Source organism: Camelus bactrianus, chromosome 10 (assembly GCF_048773025.1).
Source record: "Camelus bactrianus isolate YW-2024 breed Bactrian camel chromosome 10, ASM4877302v1, whole genome shotgun sequence".
Lineage (NCBI taxonomy): Eukaryota > Metazoa > Chordata > Mammalia > Artiodactyla > Camelidae > Camelus > Camelus bactrianus.
In genome coordinates, this window is record NC_133548.1 from 8,488,078 (window position 1) to 8,509,968 (window position 21,891).

Consider the following 21,891-nt stretch of genomic DNA (forward strand, 5'->3'; position numbering starts at 1 on the left):
GCAGTTATCCGGGTGAGAGAGGACACTGGCCGAGACCACAGTAGATGTATAAATACACCCTGGATGCATTTAAGGAAGAGAAAACAGGATATTCTAGTGAATTCGATTTAGGATGTGAGAGAAAGAATGAAGCCAAGGATGACTGCAAGGTTTGGGGCTGAGCTCCTAGAAGGACAGTGTTGCCACTGACTGAGATAAGCAAGGCTGCAGATAGAGCAGGTTTGGGTTAGGGATGAGTCATGTCTGAGATGATTCTAGATGTCCAAGTGGCCCTGGCAGGCAGCAATAACGAGAGGGGTAACAATAATCATAGTTTCTGCCGCAGTATTAATTGAGCCAGGTATTCTTCCATGTCTTAACTCATTTAATCCTCATAACAACCCTATGACATTGAGCCATTATTAGTCCCATTTTACAGTTGAGAAAATAGTGGATACACGAGTCTGGTATTCAGAGGAGAGGCTGGGCTGGAGACATAAATTTGGAAGTCAGCAATGTGTGGGTGGCATAAGTTCACCCGGGGACTGGAGGTGAAGATCCCAGGGCTGAGCCCAGATGCTCCAAAGTTTAGAGAGTAGGAGGATGAGGAAGATCAGCAAAGGAGGGTGGGGAGCAACAGCCAGGGATGTAGGAGAACCAAGAGGAGGGTCCCCAGGAGCTCTGTACAAAAAATATTTCTAGAATGAGGAAGTGATGAAGAGAAAGCACTTTCGTCATTGTTTTGTTTTGTTTTTTTCTTTTTTAATGGAGGTACTGGGGATTGAATCTCTTTCGTGCTAAGCATGTGCTCTACCACTGAGCTATACCCACCCCCAAGAAAGCACTTTGGAAACCGCAAATCGGAATCACAATACAAGGAGACAATTTGGGGTTAGGTACTAGCCACTGAATGCTTATACAGCCTACTGCAAGTCACAGGACCTCAGCTGCCACATCTGGAAAATGGGTCTTTACGTCCTGTGACTGGTCCTGGTCCCCAGTCTCATCCCAGGACCACCTGCTGAGTTACGCTTACCACTTCAATCCCTCCCCTTGTCTCCTGAACTCTGCCTTTACCTCTCTGCACCCCCCACCTTCTACCATTTACTTCACTAGAATATTCTAGTTCATAATCTATATTTTTTGCCTCCAAGGTGTTCCCTCATCTTGAACCAGGCTTATGTTGGGGTGGAGGGGGTATTACTGTACATTTTTGTAGGGTTCACCTCTCACTCTGCCAATATGCATAAGTGCTCTCCTCCGGCCCTGGGTCTCTTTTGACCCTGGCTTGGGCCCAAAGACCTGAGAGATGCAGCTAGGGAGAGGGAAGGGGCTACCTGTTAACTCCCTAGAACCCAAAATCTCAGATACGACTTTAGAGAGGAAGGCTGGGAGCCATGGGTGGGAAGTGGGACTAGGGTGGGGAGCTGAGGTTCAGGGTCAGGGGTCTGGAGCTGGGAACCAGGAGACTTGGGGCTAGAGGCCTCATAGAGGGCTGGGGAATAAGTTCTGTTGATTGAGGACTGGAGGCTGGAGGTTGGGTAGGGGGAACTTGAGGCTGGAGCCTGGGACTGGGGACGAGGAAACCATATCCTGGAGCTATGGGCAGCCATCACATTGGCCCCTGCCATGAGGGCCCAGACAGCACCCTTCAGGCCTCTGGGGACCAGAAGAGATCTGGAAAGGGGCAGCTAGACAGAGTTTGAGTTCTCCAGGGTTGAGCCAGGGAAAGTCACAGGGAGCCAAACACAAAGACGGACACATGAAGGAGCCCAGATATGGAAGTGTCCAGGAAAGGCTGGGGCCAGGGAAATGAGTCCTTGAAGGGGCTGAAGTCCAGGCCTGAAAGATGGAAGGAATGCCTGAAATTATCACACATTGGAGCTAGAGAGTTTCTAGATAAGCTAGTTCAGAGTGACTCAAATGTGTTCCTCAGACACCAGTCCTAAGAGATGCTCTACGTAAAAAAGATTGCATGGTGAAATAAGTTTGGAAAACACTGCATATTCTCTCTGCCTCTCAGAGATTCTTAGTGCACATTTGCCATTAAAAGGCTCTGATAGGTTCCTGCACTTAAGAAAGCAGAAATTAATTTTCTATTTTATCATGGAAGCCTTTTTTTCTTATAACTTACACCTATTAATGTCCTGCAAAGTAGACTTTGAGGGATACTAGGGTAGCCTCCCATTTTACTTCCAGGAAACCAAAGCTTCAAGAAGGGAAGTGATGTGCCCAAGGTCTCATGAGGGGAGAGGCAGAGCTGAGTCAAACCCTAAGTGTCCTATTCATCAAAGAACATCAGTGCTGGGAGAGTCCCCTGGGGCCATCTAGTCCATCTAATCTATCTTGGCCTCTATCCCCAATCTCATTTATGGATGGTAGACTGAGGCTGGGAGAAGGGCCATGACTATTTCTCTCCCACAAGGTTCTAGACTGGGCCCCCAACTTGACTTAAACAGTCTGGTGCCCTGACAACTACATAATCTCCATAACCAGATCATCCTCTCCAGCCAGGCCTACATCCACCCCACTGGGGCTAGCTCCCACTGATCCTTCCTCTACCTTTCTATAATTTTTTTTCTATTCTAAGAAAGTTCTGGTCTGCCCTGGTAACTTTCTCAGGATCATCTTGTCTCAGCTCACTCATCAACCCCACAGCTTCTGGGCCCCGGTTTCTCCTGTTCCATCCCTAGTGCTGAGCACAGTGCCAGGCATAGAATCCAGACTGTTCCCTTAGGAGGGTGCTGCATTATCAATCTGGAGGAAGTAGAATATGTTATAGGCTGCACTGTGTGGTTTTTAAACAAGGACGACTGGTTGAAAACTCTGGAGGCCTATCCCTGGAATAGAGGTCAAGGCTCCAGTGAGGATGGCTGAGCTGGAGCTGTGGTTTTATTCCTATCTCCCCCCACCCTGGGTGGTTTTACAGAGTCGCCCCCCTGGCTGTTGGTGTCAGAAAAGCTAGAGCAGACTGAGCATGTGTTAAGGGAGAGATTCACATGCCTGGGAGAAAAACATGGAGACGAATACTTACCCCAGAAGTGAGATAGCTTGAGGCCCAAGCAAGGCTGCTTCCCACCATCCAAAACCCAGACCCAGCCTGGCTTCCTACCTCCCTCCCTGCACTGCTGCCATATTCTGTTGGGAGATCTCCTTTCGAGAAAAGGGCTTCCTTCCTCTGATAGGCACCCAGTGCCTCCCCTTCTGAGCCTCTGGTCCTCTGTGGGAAAGGGAAGGAGGGCGAGGAAGGTTGGTCCCCCACCTCTGAGGGTCACACATCCCCTATCCCTGCTGTCAGGGCAGAACCCCTTCTCCAGCTCCCCAGGGGACTCCAGCTTCAAGCAAACTCCTAATGTGCCATAGGGAGAGGCAGCCTAGCCCGCAGGCCCCTCCCCCACCCCGGCCTCAGCCCTAGAGCTCTGGCCCTAACTCGATTGTGCACTCTTAATCACAGTGTGTGCCGGCCGGAGAAGTAAACAGGCAGCCCCCCAAGGTCCACTCAGACCCATCAATCCCCGCCCTGGTCAGGCCTCCTTCAGCGCTGCAGCTGGCAGGAGGCGCCAAGGTGGGGGGGGGGGGGGAGACCACAGGGCTGGGTCGTGTTAGACCCTGGCAGAAAGGCTGATTGCCCTCTCAGTCCAGGGATCTCGATGGGGAGGAAAGGAGAACTGGGGGGTACATTGGCATTGACATTGGGGGATCTTTAGGCTACGGACTAAAGCTATGAGTGGGAGTGGACTGGCTTAGCTCTGGCACCTACTAGCCATGCAACCTTGGACAGAATCTCTCAGAGCCTCAGTTTCCTCATATATAAAATGGGGATAGTAATCCTACTTAGTTGGGTTACTAAGAAAATTAAATTAGTTAAAACATGTAAAACACTGAGAACAGTGCTCACGCACAACTGGAGCTATGTAAGTGTTTGTTAAAGAAAGGGGACAGCAGGATGAATGACTGGGAGAGACACTGGCCTCTCGAGCTCCTGGGATACCCCTTCGCCTTACAAATGGTTTAGAGAGTTCGCAAGTAGTTAGGCTCCAAGCTGGGAGCAAACCTACTACCTGTGAAGGAATCTAACGGCAGAATGAGTTAACCAACATCTGTGGGCCTCAGTTTTCTATCTGTAAAATAGTGATCATAACTGCGCCAACATCTTGAAGCTGTTAGGAGGATTAAACGAGAAAGTGCACTAAAACGTTTATGAATGCGGCAGCCAGTAGCAAGCGCTGCAATCAAGGGCCATCAGCCCCTTTTTCTTCCTGAGAGCTAGATCTGCACCATCTCTTACCCACCCCTGCCAACGAAAAGCCTGTACTATAGGCCACGAAGGAAGACTATGTACTATCATTCCTCTCCCTGCGAAGGAAAAGGGGCGCGCGACACCAGGTACACGCCATCCGCAAGCACCACGGCGTCTCTCTGCCCCGGTCCTGGGCACGGAGGTGGGCGGGCCGCTAGAGGGCGCGGCGGGAGGTGCGGAGCGCTGTGCGTACCGCCGAAGCGGCCCCGGCAGCCCGCGCTGGGGCTGAGGTTTGGGAGCCGAGGCTCGGAGGTTCGCTATGCTGCGGGCGAGGAGGGTGAGGGACAAACCCCTGCCCACCGACGGACTTGCTGCTCCTGCTCGAGGGCGAGGGTCTAGCCGAGAGATGGGTGAGAGAGTGAGCCGTCTTAGTCTCCACTGGCCCGGCTCTGTCCTACTCCTCGCCTTCGTGGGCTCTGAACTTCGGTCTCCGCCTCGGTGGGGACTCGACGACAAAGCGTACGAGCCCACGGGAGTCGCAGGGAGGGATTACCAGGAAAGGAAAGAAACTTAGCCAGGCCTGGGGCAGAAGACCCCGAAATCTGTCCTGCCTCACCTGGTCACTCCCTGGGCTCGGAGACTCAGCTAAGAAAAGTTGGGAAGAAGCCTTGGGCATCGGGACCTGAGGGATGGGCTCCAGCCCTAAGTTCCCGCTGAAAGCGCCTCCCGATTTCTCTCCAGCAGTCTCACATCGGCCTAGTCCAGGGCCGGGGCGCCTATCCATGTGGCGGAAAGTGTGGGCGCCTGGCATCCACTGACCAAGCGAAGCAAATTCGATACCGTTAATCAGATTTTTCGAGCTGGTTTTGGCCGTAGACATTTGAGCGAGAAGCACGGGCCTCCACAGCGCTAGGAATAGCGCACTGTCCTCGGCCTGGGCCGCATGTCCACAGTGCGTCCAACTCCTAGGCAGCAGCAAGTGACCTGGACCCCGAGGGCCTGTCCTCATGGACAGGACAGAGAACACTTTCGTACACCCTGTGGGAACGCAGCTCCTCCCCGCGGCCAGGTCCGACCGGGATCCAGGGACTCGTCCAGGATGCGTTGTCTCGGTTCCCAGCAATCACCACCACCACGAGATCCCGGGCATCTGGTTAACTCAGCCGCGTCGCCCCACCCGCTGCAAGGTCCAGGCAGCGTGGCCCGCAGGTCCAGGCCACACGAGACGCCACGCTCCGGGCCGCCCCGAATCCATCCTTTATTCGGAAGCTGACCTCGAGGCTTCCGGGCTGGTGAAGCGGGGCTCTTGCGGGCCCTCCACCTGCCCAGAGACTCCCAGCTTAGAACCAGGCGGGGAGGTGAAGCGCCCGGTAAGTGGAGGAGAAATGGTTTCTACGAGGCCTTAACTTCGGAACCAGATTCAGAAAACCCCTGTTTCCTGTTCAGTGACGCCTTTATTGTGGTCACTTTTGCCTCGGCCCGTGGGCGGGGCCTCTTTCTAGGCCAGCTCTATCCGCAGCCCCTCCCTGGATTTTAGTTTCTTATTTTGAATCTGAGAATTAGTCCCTCCCGGAGTCCCCAGCGTCGGAAAGGTGAGGCGGGAGGGGGTAACGAGGCTGAGGGCCTAAAAGACCAACCAGTTGGGCTTCACAGGTCTGATGAGGGCCAGAAGGATGGCCCACTCCCACCTCCTTCTCCCAGAACAGAGGAAGCAGCACTGAGAAGTGGTAAGCATATCTGGGTTTGAACTTACAAAGTGGGTTCAAGCCGAGAGTGAGGGTTACACGGGGGTCGGGGTAAGGCTGTGAGCGCACAGCGTGTGCACACCCAGAGCTCGCTGACTTCCTTCCCCGACCTCTGCACGGCATTCAGCTGGGATCCCCGACCTTCTCAAAATGCTGTCACAGGTTTCTGCCATCCCTGAAACTCCAGCCTACACACTCCCACCCTGACCCCAGTCCCAAGATGGCCCCAGGCCCACTGACCACACCCTATCCGAAACCCTGGGGATGAGCGCCGCTGATACATCCACTCATCTGTAAAATGGGAATAATAATAGAACCTCCCTCAGAGAGTTGTTGTGAGAAATAAACCAGTTAATGAATTAAGAGCTCTTAGCAGCGCCTGGCACGTAGTATGTGTTCAATACGAGTTATAAATAACAATAATAATGGCTTTCACTTGTAACGAACGCCAGTGCCAAGTTTAACCTGCAACTAATGATCCAACAGCGCTGTCGGGGAGGTATTTCTAACTGCCAAGACACTGATGAAGAAACAGACCTAGAGAGGGGCACTAACTTGCTCGGGGAAGGTTCAGCTGGGAAGAGGCATAGCCGGATTCGCACCCAAGGCAGCTTCTCTCCTCCTCCACATGAGGAAGCTGAGAGAGGGGCCCAGCCTCGCGAGGCGACCCCGTGTTCCCTCGATGGCTTGGAGGCGTGAATCTTCCACCAGGCGACCAAAAATAGCAACCGACGGGAGCCGAGACCCCTGCGCCTGTAGGGTTCCCACTCCGCCGGAGAGAAAAAATTGGCTAAGGTCAGGCCCGGTCGCTCCCGGGCGGCGGGGGGTCGCGCGGGGGGGGGGCTGGACCCCCACGTGCGCCGCCTGCCGCTGCTTCGCCAAGCCCTTTGTCGCGAGCAGCCGCGTTCGTGCCGCACTCGGCGGCTTAAAATAAAGACAATGTTCCCAGCCTCCCTGCGGCTAAATCCGGCGCGGGTGCGGGGGCGGTGAGAGAGCCGGGTGGGAGAGCTTCTCCTGGCCCTACCTCCCTTCCTGCCTCAGTTTCCCCATCTGGTAAGGGGACCTAGCCAAGTCTGGGCCAAGAAGGGTCATAGAGTCGGGGGGAGGGGCGTCATCCCCCTACCTCCGCGGCTGCACGGACTTAAGGAGCGTACAAACCTCTTGGGGCAGAGAGGGGCAATCAAGAGGAGGCAAGAGAGAGCTGGACACCCTCCTCTTCCGCCTACAAAATAAGTGTTTTTATTTCTAAAGGGACGTGTGCAGAGGCGGTGGGAGAAGAGAAAAGGAGACCAAGGAGGTTGGGGGGAGGGGGCAAGGAGAGAGCCTGATTCAGACTCGGAAATGGATGTTGAGCGTGGAGGCCTAACACCCCCACATTCAGCCACGTGTACGCGCACAAGTACACGCAGCCCACCGCGCGCACAAGCCGCAGCCGCAAACCGAGCACAGCCCAGCAGGGGGCAGCCGGAGTCCGCGCCCACGGGCAGGGACTGGTCCAGTTCTGACCCATCCCCGACCCTCTGGCTGACCCCGGCGTGGGAGGGGGTTGCTCGGATTCTTCTCTAAGCTGCAGTGTCTCCTGGACTTCAGAAGGGAGGTGGGCTGGGAGCTTGCTCTAGCCGCAGCTGGCTTTGAGAAGCAGAGATGCCCCCACATGTACCTGCCACGTGTGCCTACCACTGGCTTGATGGCTGCTGGCCACGCCCCAGGGATTCTGGATTCTGCTCTACCTGGCTCCACTGGCAACAGGGCTTTAGCCTGAGGAAGCCCTGGATTACCCTCAGGCATCGGGATTGTGGGGGTTGCTTGACAGGGAAAGGGCAGGGGGCAAGATGGGAGGCAGGTCCCAACCACCTGACCTGCTCCAGAGCCCTGGGCTTAGAGCCAAGGGACATGAGTGCAAACACTTGCCCACCACATTTTAAACACACCTCTGCTGTTTGGTTTTCTCATCTGCACAGTGATGGTAATAGAGGATCCCCGGCCTTCCACCCCAGGGCTTCAGCATGGCCCAGTGGGGCAAAGCACCCAGCAGACCAGTGGTAGCCTCTCCATCCCTCCTCCGTGGCCAGCTCCCCAGGAGGTCTCTAGGGCCAGGTGAGGGCTGTGTAGGACACAGGTCTCTAAGGCAAAAGGCCCCCAAGGGCTCTATCTCTGCGGAAACGCAACACAGAAATCCAAACCGGCCTGAGGGAGATGGGTGCCAGCCAAGCAGGGGGCCTAAGAGATGTGAGGAGGAAGGGCAGGTTTGCCATTTCCCAGGTGCACACCTGTGAGCCCTGAGTGGGAGTCAGGGGAGACAGAGTTTGACAAACTGGGAGGAGAGCTGTCTGTCTGCCTGTCTGTCTGTCTTCCAAGTGGAAGCTGGGGGTGGAACAGGCAGGGAGGCAGAGGCTGCCTCACTTGTCAGAATTAGCAAGTTCCACAGTTGGGCAACACTCAGACACACACCGAATACAGACACACACGTCCTGGCTCCAGACCGACAGGGCGACACCTGCATTTATATAGGCTGCATGGTGACATGCGTACTCAGGGACACACAGTTGCAGGGCACTCAGCAATGCATGGAGCAGGCACCGGGACCCCTACTCGTGCCTGCAAACCAGACACCCCTGTACCCTGACATCGGGCTGTGGATCAGGGACAGACGAGAACCCACAGCCCAGCATGCGGGCTCCGCCTCTCTGCTCAGCCCCGGGGCGGGTGCGCCAGCCCTCTGGGTCTGTTCCAAGTTAGAGCCTCTCACGTGAGGCCCAATGTGTCATTTCCAAACAGAAGGAATCTAGCTCCTTCGCAGCAGGGAGGAAAAGCAGGGTGTGGGGCTGGGTGGGTGGGCGCGTGGGCATGTGCAGGGGGCAGGGCGTGTGTGTGAGGGAAGCAGGCATGTGAATACTGGGGCGTGTGTGGTGGGGCATGGTGCATGCGGGTTGGGGGCTCTAAGGCTGGGTGGGGGAAGGACCCGGGGGAAACAGTGTGCCTTTGTGAGGGGTGTGTATGTGTGCAGCTGAGTCTGTGTGCATTGGGTGTGGGTGTTTGTCTCCCTGTATCCGCCTTCTCTCCCATTCTGGACTTTTAGCCTTCCTGGGCTCATCTTCCTCATGTCTTACCCCCTCCCTCTCGGGGCTCGAATTGGGTGCTCTGGCGGAGGAGGGGGCCACAGTCCAGGACCCAGTTCAACCCCGGACGCTGCCTGAGGCTTCTCTCCAGCTCCCCCTCCCTTCCTTTTCTCTCTTTCCTCCCTCCCTCTCTTTCCCTTCTCCCTCCCCCCCCCATCCAGGCTGGCGTGCCAGGGGGTGGGACATGCCAATCACTGGCTGTGCCTCTCCGGCTGCCAGCACAGGGTGCAGCTCCCCCCGGGAGCCAGGTGTTTGGGTCCCTGGAGACGCCGCCAGCCCCCGGAGAGGCAGTGGGGCTGAGGACCCTTCAGACCCCTCTCATGGTGAGTACATTTGGGAGGGTTTGGGAGGGGTTCCACCAAGGTAGGGGCAGGAGAAGCAGGGTCCTGAGAGCAAGGCAGGGACCAGGACTAGAAGGAAATTGGGATGGACTCCAGAGAGAGGAGGGGGCCAGGAGGGGTCGAGAGGCCAAGGGGGCTCCATAGCATTGGACACTGGCTGCTCCAAATACCCCGGCTTCGAGTGTATACACCTAATGTTTTTCTGGAGTTCAGCTGGCACAGTAGATGGAGACCCCCTTGGGAAACTGGACCTGGAGCCCAGAAAGGATTAGGTTGCGATGTAGCATGCAGAGCCCCCAAGCCCCAGGGACAGAGTGGGGAGGGCAGGGAGCCAGGGTGTAACCCCTAATTAGGGTGCCAGTCCCAGAACATCCTCCTCTCCTCCCTCAGGGAACCCTGAATCCCACCACCCCCATCCACCTTCAGCCCCTCCAAGATGGACTGAACCAGGCTGCTGGGCAGATGGACAAGCCGGATGCTAAGGTGGGTGCCGGGCCAGAAGCCAGCAAGAGACCAGACCGAGGGCTCCAGGGCTCTCGGGGGGACAAATGGGCACATGGACGGCCATGCCAGCCAGGGAATGTGGTCCTGATGTGTGCAGGGACCCAGAGGGCCCTCCCTGTGTCCATAGTACCTTGGGCTTCCGCAGGGCAGGTCTCAGTCCTATGTCCAGGTAATGCATGGATACTAACAGGCACCCATGCCGGTACCCATCCCAGTACCCCAGAGTCCACAATGTGGGGATAGGCTGGAAACCTGGAGCTCTGATTCTTGCAGAGTTGCCAGAGCTGGCAACTGAGGAGAGGGTGGGCAGCTTTCATTGGGTCACTCACACAAGTGCTACTTGGGGGTTATCAGTGCCAGTGGAGAGGGATTTACCTCTTTCCACAGAACATACCTACAGCACCATCCAGACTGACCCAGGGCCTCCTGCCCCACTGGCCGGAAGGAGTCAGACTGTCTCCTGTAGCTGGACAGTCTCCTGTCCCTGGGTAATCAGCTGCTCACTGATCTGTCCCCTGACCTCAGCCACTAAGCAAGCTGTCATCGCCATGAAGGCAGGAAAAGAGATGGAGAGTTGGGGTTGCAGGAGATGTGACTCTTGGCTCCCCGTCTAGGGCCTGGAGGTCTGAGAACTGGGTCCTGAAGTGCAAAGAGGAGTCCAGAGTGTCAAGAACCAGGTAGGCAGAGATCACATGCGACCTCAAGAGGAACCTCCCCATTGTACAGATGGAGAGACTGAGGCTGAGCAAGGGGAAGAGACATGCTCATGGTCACAGAAGGGATTTTTAGGGGTCCAGTTGGGGCTTGAATCCCATTCTCTTCACCCTCTGTGCAGCACTGAACTCCCACCTCCTTGAGCAGGATGATAGGGTCAGGAGAGCAGCAAGCTCTGTGATGGGAGCTTAGGCTCCTGGTGGCAGGCAGGCAGGCGGGGCGGGGAGAGGTGGGTGAATATCTCGCTGGGTTTCTGTTCTGCTGTGATGCCATGGTGATGCCTAGAAAGATGGGGGAGGGAGGGCAGGAGGGAGAGAGAAGAAAGGAAATGGGGAGGGGAGCGCAAGGAGTGAAGAGCAGGGGGCATGCGGAGTGGAGGATGAGGGGCCGAGCACCTGGCAGAGGTCTAGGGCCCAGCCTGCTAACTGCCAGGCTCTGGCATGGTCCGGCTAAAGTTGGGCAACTGGTTAAGGTCCATCAACAGTGAGAGTATTTGGCACTGATTCTAAGGATGACGCTCCTCTTCCGGCTCAGCAGCACATTTATGAGCATTTAACTGATGGCTGCTGCCGTCCCCAGGGCTAGCTGGCACTCCCAGTGGTGACTGTTGAGCCTGAAAAGGTGATCAATTGTATCTGTTTACCCCCTGGTTTCAAAGGCCAGGCATCAGAGGTGGAAGTTTTGTGCACCTGTAATAGGTCAAGAGCTACCTTCAGAGAAAAATTGACCCCAGGGGTAGGAGAAAGAGCCACCTCTGACAGGCTGGCTTCTGGGTTAAGGCCCCAGCAGAAGGGACGGGTCAGGAGGCCTGGCCAGAGAAGCACCCGCGCTGCACATGTGAGGTCCCAGCTGCCCAACCCCACAGCCCCCGTCTCGTACCTCCTCCCCAGTATCGCCCGTTCTCTCCAGGCAGGGTTCTGCCAACTTCCAGGTCCAGAACCACAAGATGGCTTCACTCCTCCCTCCTGAATCTCTTCCCCAGCACCCCCTCATTTTCTGCCTCCCCTTCTGCACTCTTTGGCCAGTGATAAGATTCAGGACACCCTAGTGTTCAGGAATCCCTCTCCCCAGCAATCTCTCCCCTCCCCCTTCCTCTCACCAACCAGATGCCCAGCCCCTGGGGATTGGTCCAGGGCGCTGGCGGTCAGCAATGGGGCCTGCCGGCCTGTCTGCCGTGCTGAAAGCTCTGACCTCATCCCTTAACTCTTTGAGCCCAGGCTGGTGTTTCCTCCTCCAACGCTGACAGGCGCCCTCCCACGCCTGTGCCTTCTCGGCAGCAGGTGAGGCAGGGTTTCCTTGATCCATTTTACAGATGAGGATGTTCTTAGCTATTTTTCTCCCAGCCTTTCAAGCCAGGCAGGGCCTCACCAAGGGGACAGAGACCTGGCAAGTGAAGGGATGCAGGAACCGGAGGGAGCAGGTGGACCACACTCTGGAGATGGTTCAAGCCCCCCACCCCCGTACACCTGGCTGGCTCATCCTCATGTCCATAGGCCTGAAGTCAATCAGGAGGACTCCATGTGCACATTCATGGATTTATTCCTAAGATATTTACTGCTGTGTGCCAAGCACTGGGATTAAAGCAGCAAATGAGGCAGACACAGCCCCCACCCTGCCTCTCAGAGAGCTACGCTAGGCCACCCCCTTCCCACATCATACATCACACAGATAGATGACAGGCTGTCACACACACAGGCCAGATTCTAAAGGAAGGGCTGATTCCTCGCTGTTGACTGATTCAGACTAGGGTTTGGCCAAGCTAGTCAAGGTGGGCAATGACGCTGTTGAGCCCCCCATGCCCACAAAAGCAGTTTAGAGTAGAGGCCCAAGAGATTAGTCCCGGAGGCAGACTACCTGGGTCCAAATCCTGATTGCATCACTGATGAGCTGTAAGTTCCTTAGGGTCTGAAAGCCTCATTGCGCCTTTTGCAAATTGAAGATAACAGAACCTACTTCCCAAGGCTTTGTAACAGGTCAATTAAATCATGTGTGTATTGCTTAAAGCCATGTCTGGTTATAGTAAGCAGTCTGTAAATATTAGTTGCTATGATAATATTAATAATATTATTAAAAGCTCCCAACGACCTTCATCAGGAAGCAACAGCCTTGGGCAGAAAAGCACCTCCTGCTTCCTTACCAACTTCCTGTACCCTAGATACCCTCAGAGGGTGAGTCCAACCCACCCCCACAAACTCCCCGCTCTCATGTCTTATTCTCACTCAACAGGGCACCCACCCTTACACATGACACTCAACCTACTGAAAGGTTACCAGGTTGGGACAATGACTTGCCCAAGATCACACAGCAAGACAAGAGCAGAGACAGGGCTTGAAGCAAATGCAGCCCCAAGGACTTCCTTGAAGAGCCTCCCCCCAGCCCTTGCAATCCCCATTGACCAACCCCCCAACCCCCGTGGATGTTTGCACAGAATACCTATGCAAATACAGCTTCCAGCCCCTCCCTTTCAACCAGATGGCCAACCCCAAGCCCCTCCTCTGTAGAAATTCTGGAGCTGCTGCTGAACCCCAGCACCCTGACTCTCAGCCAAGGGCTCATCCCGCGCAGGGGAATCAGCCACATCACTGGAAGCCGAGTTCTTTCACAACCATCATCTGGCTGACCCCCTCGTCCTGGTGTAGCCTTGAAGAGGCAGAGGATTGCCTCTAGTAAGGAGTTAAGGAGTCTTGCCCAAGGACACACAGCAGGGACCTTCTCCAGAGCAAATTACTGTCCCAGAGGGGTCTGGGGGAAGACTCCCAGCTTCTGATTATGGAGGAGAGGCAGAGTCATTGATGCTGGGCTGCATCCCAGGGGCTCAGAAGGTCCAGGACGTGGCAACAACCAGAGTCCAGTTCCCCAGAACCCCTACCCTCTCCTTCCCCCAACTGTCCCCAGTGGGAGGACTTAGCCCTCACAGCTCATAGGTGGGGCGTAGAGGGTCACCAAGTGGAAAGAACACAGAGCTTGGAGCCTGCAGGTCCAGGGCCTGGGAGAAGCTAAGTGAGCCTTCAGCCTCTGCAGCCTTGCCTTGGGGACTTGGATCCTTTCTGTTCAGCATCTTAAGACGTTGGTTTCAGGACCCTGTAAAATCTCCCCAGATGTCAGGCTGGCCCAACCCCTACACTGTACAAATGAGCAATCTGGGGACCAGAGAGGGGCCATATCTGGTATCTGGAGAGGAAAGGGCAGGGTGAGAGGTGGCTGAGCCATGGATCGGAATGAGGAGTTGGGGATAATAACAGAGGACTCTGAGTGTCATTTCAGTGCCAGGCACTTTGGATACTATTATCCCCATCAGCTGGGGGCTGCGGGGCTGCAGGCAAGGAAAGGTTAAGTCATTGCAGATGATCACGCAGCTAGGAAGGGACAGCTTGGAAATTCAAACACAGGGCTGTGGTCCACAATGCTGGCATTAGGGTGAGGTACCCACCAAGGAGCAAAATTTAAGGGTGGAGGGGCACAAAAGTCCTTCACTAATCAACATAAATAATATTATAATGTAATATTTTTATAAATCAAATAGCAACCTGCAGCCCACAGGTGGTCTGTTTTTGTAAATCAAGTTTCATCAGAACCAGGGCCAGGATTAAGCTGAGGATAGGTGATAGGAGTGTTTATGCAAGGGCAGGGTTGGTCCTGTCTGTTTAAAATTGTGTTCAGGATCGATGTTTTGCATTGATTTCTACCCTTTAAATACTGAATTAAAATTAAAATTTCTTGATGACTGAGTTTGGGGGCATCACCTTAAATTATGCACCCAAGGCTAGTGCCTCACTCTCCTTACCCTAACCTTACCCCTGATGTGGTGAAGAGACCAAGTACGATGGTAGAGTGGCCAGCACTGATGGCTGCACCGTGCCCAGGCAGACGGGAGACCCCTGCAGCTGCGGAAGGTGCAGCCTCTCAGGCCCACAGGCTCCTCTTCTGACTCAGCCTTTGCAAGTCTTTGTTCAGGGGGCCACTCGGGGCTTCAGAGCTGCTCTGAGGCACCTGGGGGTTGGGGTGTCAGGGGCCAGCACTCAGCCTAGGAGCCGGGAGACCTTGGGCCACACGATGCCGTCTTCCCCTTGTGCTCTGGGCCTTACTTAGTTGCTCCGTTTCTTTCAAGGGCATTAAACAGCCCTGAGTTCATAAGATCAAAGGGACAAGGGCTGTGCAGGGCCACCTGTCAAGGTTGGTTTCCACCAAAGCCCTCACAGGGAAAGCCCCAGCGCACGCAATCTGATCACAGCCTCCCGCCCAGGGCCCAACTTCAATTAGGGGAGGAGGATGCAACAAAACTCCATAACCAAGATAAATAATATTTTAATGTAATACTTTTTGAAAATTCAAATGGGCAAAACTCTGGCCCCCAGACTGACCATCCGTTCTGATAAATAAAGTTGCATTGGAACAAACTGCTTGGGCTCCAATCTTGGTTCCTACCTGACCTGTGTGATCTTGGGCAAATTCTGGTGCTTTTCTCAGCCTCAGTTTCTTCATCTGTCAAATGGAGAGAAGAGCAACCCCTAGGTCATAGGTTCCCTGTTAAGTAGAGAAGTACTTTAACTGGCACTCAGGGATGCTAAAGAACTGCAGTGACCATTGTTATTATTAGTTGCTGTTGTCATAGCATTAGAAAATTTTAATCAAAGTGGCAGACACTCCTAGGCATTGCTACTGGTGTTAAGAATCAATGGGTGGGGGAGGGTACAGCTTAGTGGTAGAGCACACTTAAGCATGCACGTGGTCCTAGGTTCAGTCCCCAGTATCTCCATTTAAATAAATAATAAATAAGCCTCCCCCTGCCAGAAAAATAAAATAAAATTTTTGGGGGAAAAAAGTGTCAATGGGATCTTGTAGCAACCTATAATGAGAAAGAATATGAAAAGGAATATATGTATGTATAGGTATGACTGAAGCATGATGCTGTACATCAGAAATGGACACAACATTGTAAACTGACTATACTTCAATTAAAAAAATATAATTAAAAAAAATGTTTAAACCAGGAATAGGAAAGTGAAAAAAAAAAAGAGTCAGTGGGAACTTAGTGCTTACCATGGACCAGGGCTATTCTAAGCACTTTTACATCTATTGACTCTGTAAGTCTCACAGTAATTCCTCGATTTATAGCCAGGGACTAGCATTATCCCCATTTATCAGTTGAGGAAACCAAGGCACAGAGCAGTTACATAACTAGTGGAGACCACACACCCAGTACACGGTGTAGCCTGGATAGTCAAGTGCAGACAGTCTGAACCCAGAGTCCGGGTCCTTCAACCAGGATGTCACATGAGCCCCCTCATGTGCAGATTGTCCCCAGCACACGAGCACTGACAGCCACAGCCTTTCTGGCTTGTTCTGTCACACTCGGAACCCCTCGCACTGGGAGTCACTGTCTCCTGGCAACAGTTCACCCCAAGCCGCACACACTCCGGGTCACACACCATCACAGCCACACACCACTGAGGCCATCCATCGCACAGCGACCCCCCTCGCAAACACAGCACTCTTGTCTCTCTGTCACAGACCAGGTCCCAAGGAACAGTAGGGCTTGCTGGATCCCTGCCCAGCATTTCTCCCTTAGAATTTTTCCAACAACACAGCACCTAGAGCCACAGCCACAGGTAACTGAAGACCTCGATGTCTTCAGTAAACAAATGAGTGCCTGACGCCCAGAACAGGAGGGACCCAGACAAAACATAGCACATACAGCAGCAAGGCCACGGCTGAGCGGCGGGGACCTCTGCCCGGCCGGTAACTGCTAAGAGTCCTGGCTTTTCTCTCTACCCACCCTTAGTGCCTGGGCTGGACTCCAGCTTCAGGAAAAGTCTGGGGGATCTTCCTGTTCCCCTTGCTGCCCCCCACTCAGCTGGGGCCCGGGAACAGAGTGGGGAGATGGAGGGGGCCTCCCACGCCCCAGCTGGGGCCAGACTCCCGCTTATCCCGGAGCTGAGGCCCTCGCCCCTGCTGCCTGCTTTTACTCCAGATCTTTTATATCCAGGCAAGTGTCCGCGTCCAGTATGACTTTCCCTGTTGTTCTCACAGAGGGTCCTATCTAGCCCCAGACTGCATCTTCCCCCCCCCACACACACACACAGCCCCTCTGCTCCCATCTCTTTCCACCTGTCCTCTTTGGAGCCCTCCCCTGCCTTCCCATCCGTCCTTATTTGATGGACGAATCCCTCTGGATCTTCACAGCCTCAGAGAGCGAGCAAGAGAAGTGGGTTCTGAGCATCCTCACCACCTGGGTCCCCGTGGCCACGCCTTGTAGCTGCTCAGAGCCATGGGTGCCTCAGTGAAATAGGGATCATCAGAGACGTTCCCCCTACAAATGTTCAACAATTAAATTAGACAATTCAGTTAAGTGCTTGGCACTGTGTCTGGCATGTGGTCACTACTCAGTAAAGGAGAGTTTTGATGAAATGGAGTAAAATGCTTTGAAAATTTGGCAGTACCTTATACAGAGCGAGTCTCCTCATCCGGCCACATGCATGAAGCAAGACAGGCATTAAAAGCAATTTCCTGATGAGAACATTGAGACTGGAAGTCTGAGTGGTGAGGCTGGAATGAGGACTCAGGTCTCTGGATTCCAAGGCCATCCCCCTCCCCCCATGCTGCTGGTAGATCCATAATCCATTTGTGGCTGGGAAAGTGCATTATAAATGACCAGGTGTGGGCACCACTAATGGGGGTGATGTTGTCTGGCCTGCAGCTCGGAGAGGGCAGAGGCTGCGTTCCCAGCACCTTCTACTCCGGGCTCTGGGAGACGTCCAGTGGCCCAACCCAAGCCCATGTCCTCTCTTTTCAGGTCATGACCACCCCCTGAGGAAGCCCTGCCCTGTAACTCAAGGAAGGGGCTGCCCCCCGACCCCACCCAGCCACCATGAATACCTCAGCGCCACCTGCCGTCAGCCCCAACATCACCGTCCTGGCACCAGGAAAGGGTCCCTGGCAAGTGGCCTTCATTGGGATCACCACAGGCCTCCTGTCACTGGCCACGGTGACGGGCAACCTACTGGTTCTCATCTCCTTCAAGGTCAACACGGAGCTCAAGACAGTCAACAACTACTTTCTGCTGAGCCTGGCCTGTGCCGACCTCATCATTGGCACCGTCTCCATGAACCTCTATACCACGTACCTGCTCATGGGCCACTGGGCTCTGGGCACACTGGCCTGCGACCTCTGGCTGGCCCTGGACTACGTGGCCAGCAATGCCTCCGTCATGAACCTGCTGCTCATCAGCTTTGACCGCTACTTCTCCGTGACCCGGCCCCTGAGCTACCGCGCCAAGCGCACCCCACGCCGGGCAGCACTGATGATAGGCCTGGCCTGGCTGGTTTCCTTCGTCCTCTGGGCCCCGGCCATCCTCTTCTGGCAATATCTGGTAGGGGAGCGGACGGTACTGGCCGGGCAGTGCTACATCCAGTTCCTCTCCCAGCCCATCATCACCTTTGGCACGGCCATGGCCGCCTTCTACCTCCCCGTCACGGTCATGTGCACGCTCTACTGGCGCATCTACCGGGAGACGGAGAACCGGGCCCGGGAGCTGGCGGCCCTGCAGGGCTCCGAGACACCCGGGAAGGGGGGCGGCAGCAGCAGCAGTTCAGAGCGGTCCCAGCCGGGGGCTGAGGGCTCCCCGGAGACCCCTCCGGGGCGCTGCTGTCGCTGCTGCCGGGCCCCCCGGCTGCTACAGGCCTACAGCTGGAAGGAAGAAGAGGAGGAGGACGAAGGCTCCATGGAGTCCCTCACATCCTCGGAGGGTGAGGAGCCTGGCTCCGAGGTGGTGATCAAGATGCCCATGGTGGACCCCGAGGCGCAGGCCCCCGCCAAGCAGCCGCCCCGGAGCTCCCCGAATACGGTCAAGAGGCCGACCCGGAAGGGGCGTGAGCGAGCGGGCAAGAGCCAGAAGCCCCGTGGGAAGGAGCAGCTGGCCAAGCGCAAGACCTTCTCGCTGGTCAAGGAGAAGAAGGCAGCTCGGACCCTGAGCGCCATCCTGCTGGCCTTCATCCTCACCTGGACGCCGTACAACATCATGGTGCTGGTGTCCACTTTCTGCAAGGACTGCGTTCCCGAGACCCTGTGGGAGCTGGGCTACTGGCTGTGCTACGTCAACAGCACCATCAACCCCTTGTGCTACGCGCTCTGCAACAAAGCCTTCCGGGACACCTTCCGCCTGCTGCTGCTCTGCCGCTGGGACAAGCGTCGCTGGCGCAAGATCCCCAAGCGCCCTGGCTCTGTGCACCGCACCCCCTCCCGCCAGTGCTGATGGACCCCTCGCCTGCCTCCCTCCACCCCAGTCCCTGGTCGGAAGCAGGGCTCTGACCTCAGACCTGGGGCCCCCAGGTCACCATCCTGCATAGCCCAGAGATACCCTGCCGACTTTCCACACTTTGCAGGGAGGGGAACCCGGGGAATGGGTTTTTCTGTTCCCTGCTGGGAGGGAATGGGCTCTTCACCAGGAAGAAGGCCCAGGAGGAGGATCCGGGCTTTGGATTCCTTGTTTGTGTTAGGCAGGAAGTCTGTCCAGAGCCAGCCAGCAGGGAGGGCCAGGAGAAAAGAGGTAAACTGTGCAGTTATCCCTGGCCCAGGGGCTGGCCTGCATGCAGTGGGAGATGGCACCCCCCTCCCCACCGCCAGCAGGGAACTGACACCAACCATAGAGAGAAAAGCTTGGCTCCAGGGAGCACCCCCCCACTGGGGACCTCCTCCCTCCCCAGGCACAGCCCACTCTGCTGGGCCCTAAGCACACTCTCCAGGATTGTCCATCCACCTGACACATGTCCCTGGAATGTCCCTGCGTGGGTCATCCCCAAGACAAATGTCCAAGCATCAGCAGGACAATGACATCAGAAGGGACCAGCTTGGTCAGTCACACATCAAGTCCCAAGGCAGCACCAGGACCAGGCACCAGTGGTCCCAACTGTCCCATTATGTCTTTTCCCTGGGAGTGAGGGGCAGGGTGACTGCTCTCCAGCCCCACAACTGTACCCCCTGCCCCAGAGAAACCCTCAGTCCCTCCCTCCCTGGCTCACAGGCGCCACCCGGAAAGATCTGCCCTATCAGATCTCGCCAGACCTCCTGCATGCTGCCTGCCTCTGGCAACCCCCTCCACAGGCCTGGCCCAGCTGACAGTTTCTCTCCTGTGAGCTCCCCAGTCTGACCCATGCATGGCCTCCCAGCCACCCTTATCTCCAGGCTCAGCCTGGCCCCAAATGTTCTTTCCTCCCAACCTCAGCAAGTGCTGAGTCTGTGAATAAAGCCACATAACCAGCAGGCGCCAAGGGGCCTTCTTCCCTGTGTTGGCTCGAGGACTTAAGCCAGGGCAGGATGGGGCAGGGAGGGCCTAGGTACTGTGAGAAATGGGCCACTGCCCTGAAGGTGGTCCCAGGAGGAGCAGCACTGAGTGGCTGGATCTACTGAAACCTCTGGGCCGCGGCACCCAGCATCTCCGGCTCAGGTGAGTAGGGATGTAACGGGCAGGCCTGGCTACTGGAAGTAGGGAGACGGTGAAATAAACTGTCCCTGGCCACAGCCCAGCATGTTCGTCATCAGCTTTGCCAAATGGGGAGGCTCTGGGGCCCCTGTTACCCTCAGGTAAACAGAACTGCTCCAAAGCCCCATTTACAATGGGGAGACTAAGGCCCAGTGTGACCCAGGAGGACTGTTCAGGGTGACCCCCCACAAAGCAACACCCAGGCTTCTGGGGAGTTCACAACCCTGCAAAGCACTCCGCAAAGAGGCCCCTCAGGCCAGGTTATAAGGCACTTCATTGGTGACGGGGCCCCAAACCCTAAAGCCTAGAGAGGTTGATCCTGCAGCACAGAGCAGTGGTTCTCAAAGTGTGGTTGTCATCAGGTATCCTCAAAACCACCCAGAGGTTCTGTCATGGGCTGGAACACGGGAACTCAGTAAAGTTTTTAAACTTACGGTTATAGTTTATTACAGTGAAAGGATACAAATTAAAGTCAGCAAAGGATAAAAGAGCACAGAGTCCAGGAGAGACAAGCTGCAAGCTGCCACTTGTCCTCTCCCAGGGGAGTCACAGGGACAGCACTTAATTCTCCCAGCAACAGTGTATCACCAATAAGGGGTCTGTTTCCAGTTGTATAAATTATTGCCAACCAAGAAAATTGAGCCAAATCTTGGTGTCCCATGTTTACTGGAGGTTGCTCCTTTAGACATGGCTGACCTTAGTAACTCATCTTCAGCCCATCTAAAGGCTCAACTGATACCACAAGACCCATGGGACCCAGGTAAACAGAGACACTCTTATCAGGCAGGATATCCCTGGTCAGGTTTAGGGGCTATGTCTCAGGAGCCAGGCAAGGGCTAAACCTTTCTTTGGAATGTGGGGGGTTTGGACAACCCAGACCTGCGGAGTTAATCCTTCACTGCACAGTGGTCCTGACCAGGAGCCTCAGTATCACCTGGGAACTTGTTAGATCTATAAGTTCTCAGGGTCAGCTCAGGTTTACCGAATCAGAAACTCTAAGGGTCGAGCCAAGCCATCTGTTTCAACAAGTCCTCCAGGTGATTGTGATGCAGGCTACAGTTTGAGAAATGCTGGCCTAGAGGAATGAGATCCTGGGTGGAGCTAAACCCTTGCAGAGAGAGGAAGTGAAGATTCACTCTACACACAGCTGTCAGGACTCCCAGAATCCTTGGGAAAGGAAGCTTCCAACACTATGGGCAGGGGCAATCCATTGAAGAGGTGGACAGGACAGGCTGGCAGGCTCACAGCACTGTGGAGAATGACTGTAGGACACAGAGCCCATCCTCCCCTCCCACTAGCACAGCCTCTGGGTTGTCAGCTCAAGACTCTGGGAGGGTCCCTCCCTTACCACTGCTTAGCCCTGAGCCTCCTTTAGGGCTAAATGCCCTGCCCTGTATTGAAGCCATTGGTCCTGGGAGGTAGAGGGACTGAGGAAGCCAAGGAGGAGCATTGGGATCAGACTGGCAGACCTCCACTGGAGGCTAGGAGTTGTGGGGTCAAAGCTGGTATTCAGATCAGGACTTAGGCCAGGAGGTCCCGTTTGGCCCTTGTCCCAGGCACAGGCCACACCTGTCCAGGTCCCCTCCCCTTAGGCATGTCTATGTTCAGAGTCCTCAGCTCTGAAAGAGAAATGAGCCCTCCCAGAAGAGTTAAGAGGATGAGAGGGACTGTAGGAAAAGTACCTCTATGGCTCTCTGCTCAGTGCTACCAGAGGAGCAGGCTGCTCACAGGTGAAGGCCAGGCACCAAGTCCAGTTTCTGGCCCACACCGG

At 55.2% G+C, this 21,891-nt stretch overlaps 1 protein-coding gene across 2 annotated transcripts; it reads left to right on the forward strand.

The window, feature by feature from the left end:
- Positions 1-9,814: 9,814 nt before the first annotated feature.
- CHRM1 (cholinergic receptor muscarinic 1) lies at positions 9,815-19,903 on the forward strand. 2 transcript variants are annotated; one of them, XM_010956465.2, is made up of 2 exons: positions 9,815-9,907; positions 17,436-19,903. In XM_010956465.2, the coding sequence occupies exon 2, from the start codon at positions 17,511-17,513 to the stop codon at positions 18,891-18,893; it is 1,383 nt and encodes a 460-aa protein (XP_010954767.1). In that variant the 5' UTR covers positions 9,815-9,907; positions 17,436-17,510; the 3' UTR covers positions 18,894-19,903. The 2 variants fall into 2 exon arrangements, with proteins under 2 accessions (XP_010954767.1, XP_010954768.1); XM_010956466.2 differs by lacking the exon at positions 9,815-9,907 and adding an exon at positions 10,544-10,605.
- Positions 19,904-21,891: the final 1,988 nt, after the last annotated feature.

What these genes read in the sequence shown, in the direction of transcription:
- CHRM1 (XM_010956465.2), top strand. Translation starts at nt 17,511, where the DNA reads ATGAATACCTCAGCGCCACCTGCCGTCAGCCCCAACATCACCGTCCTG.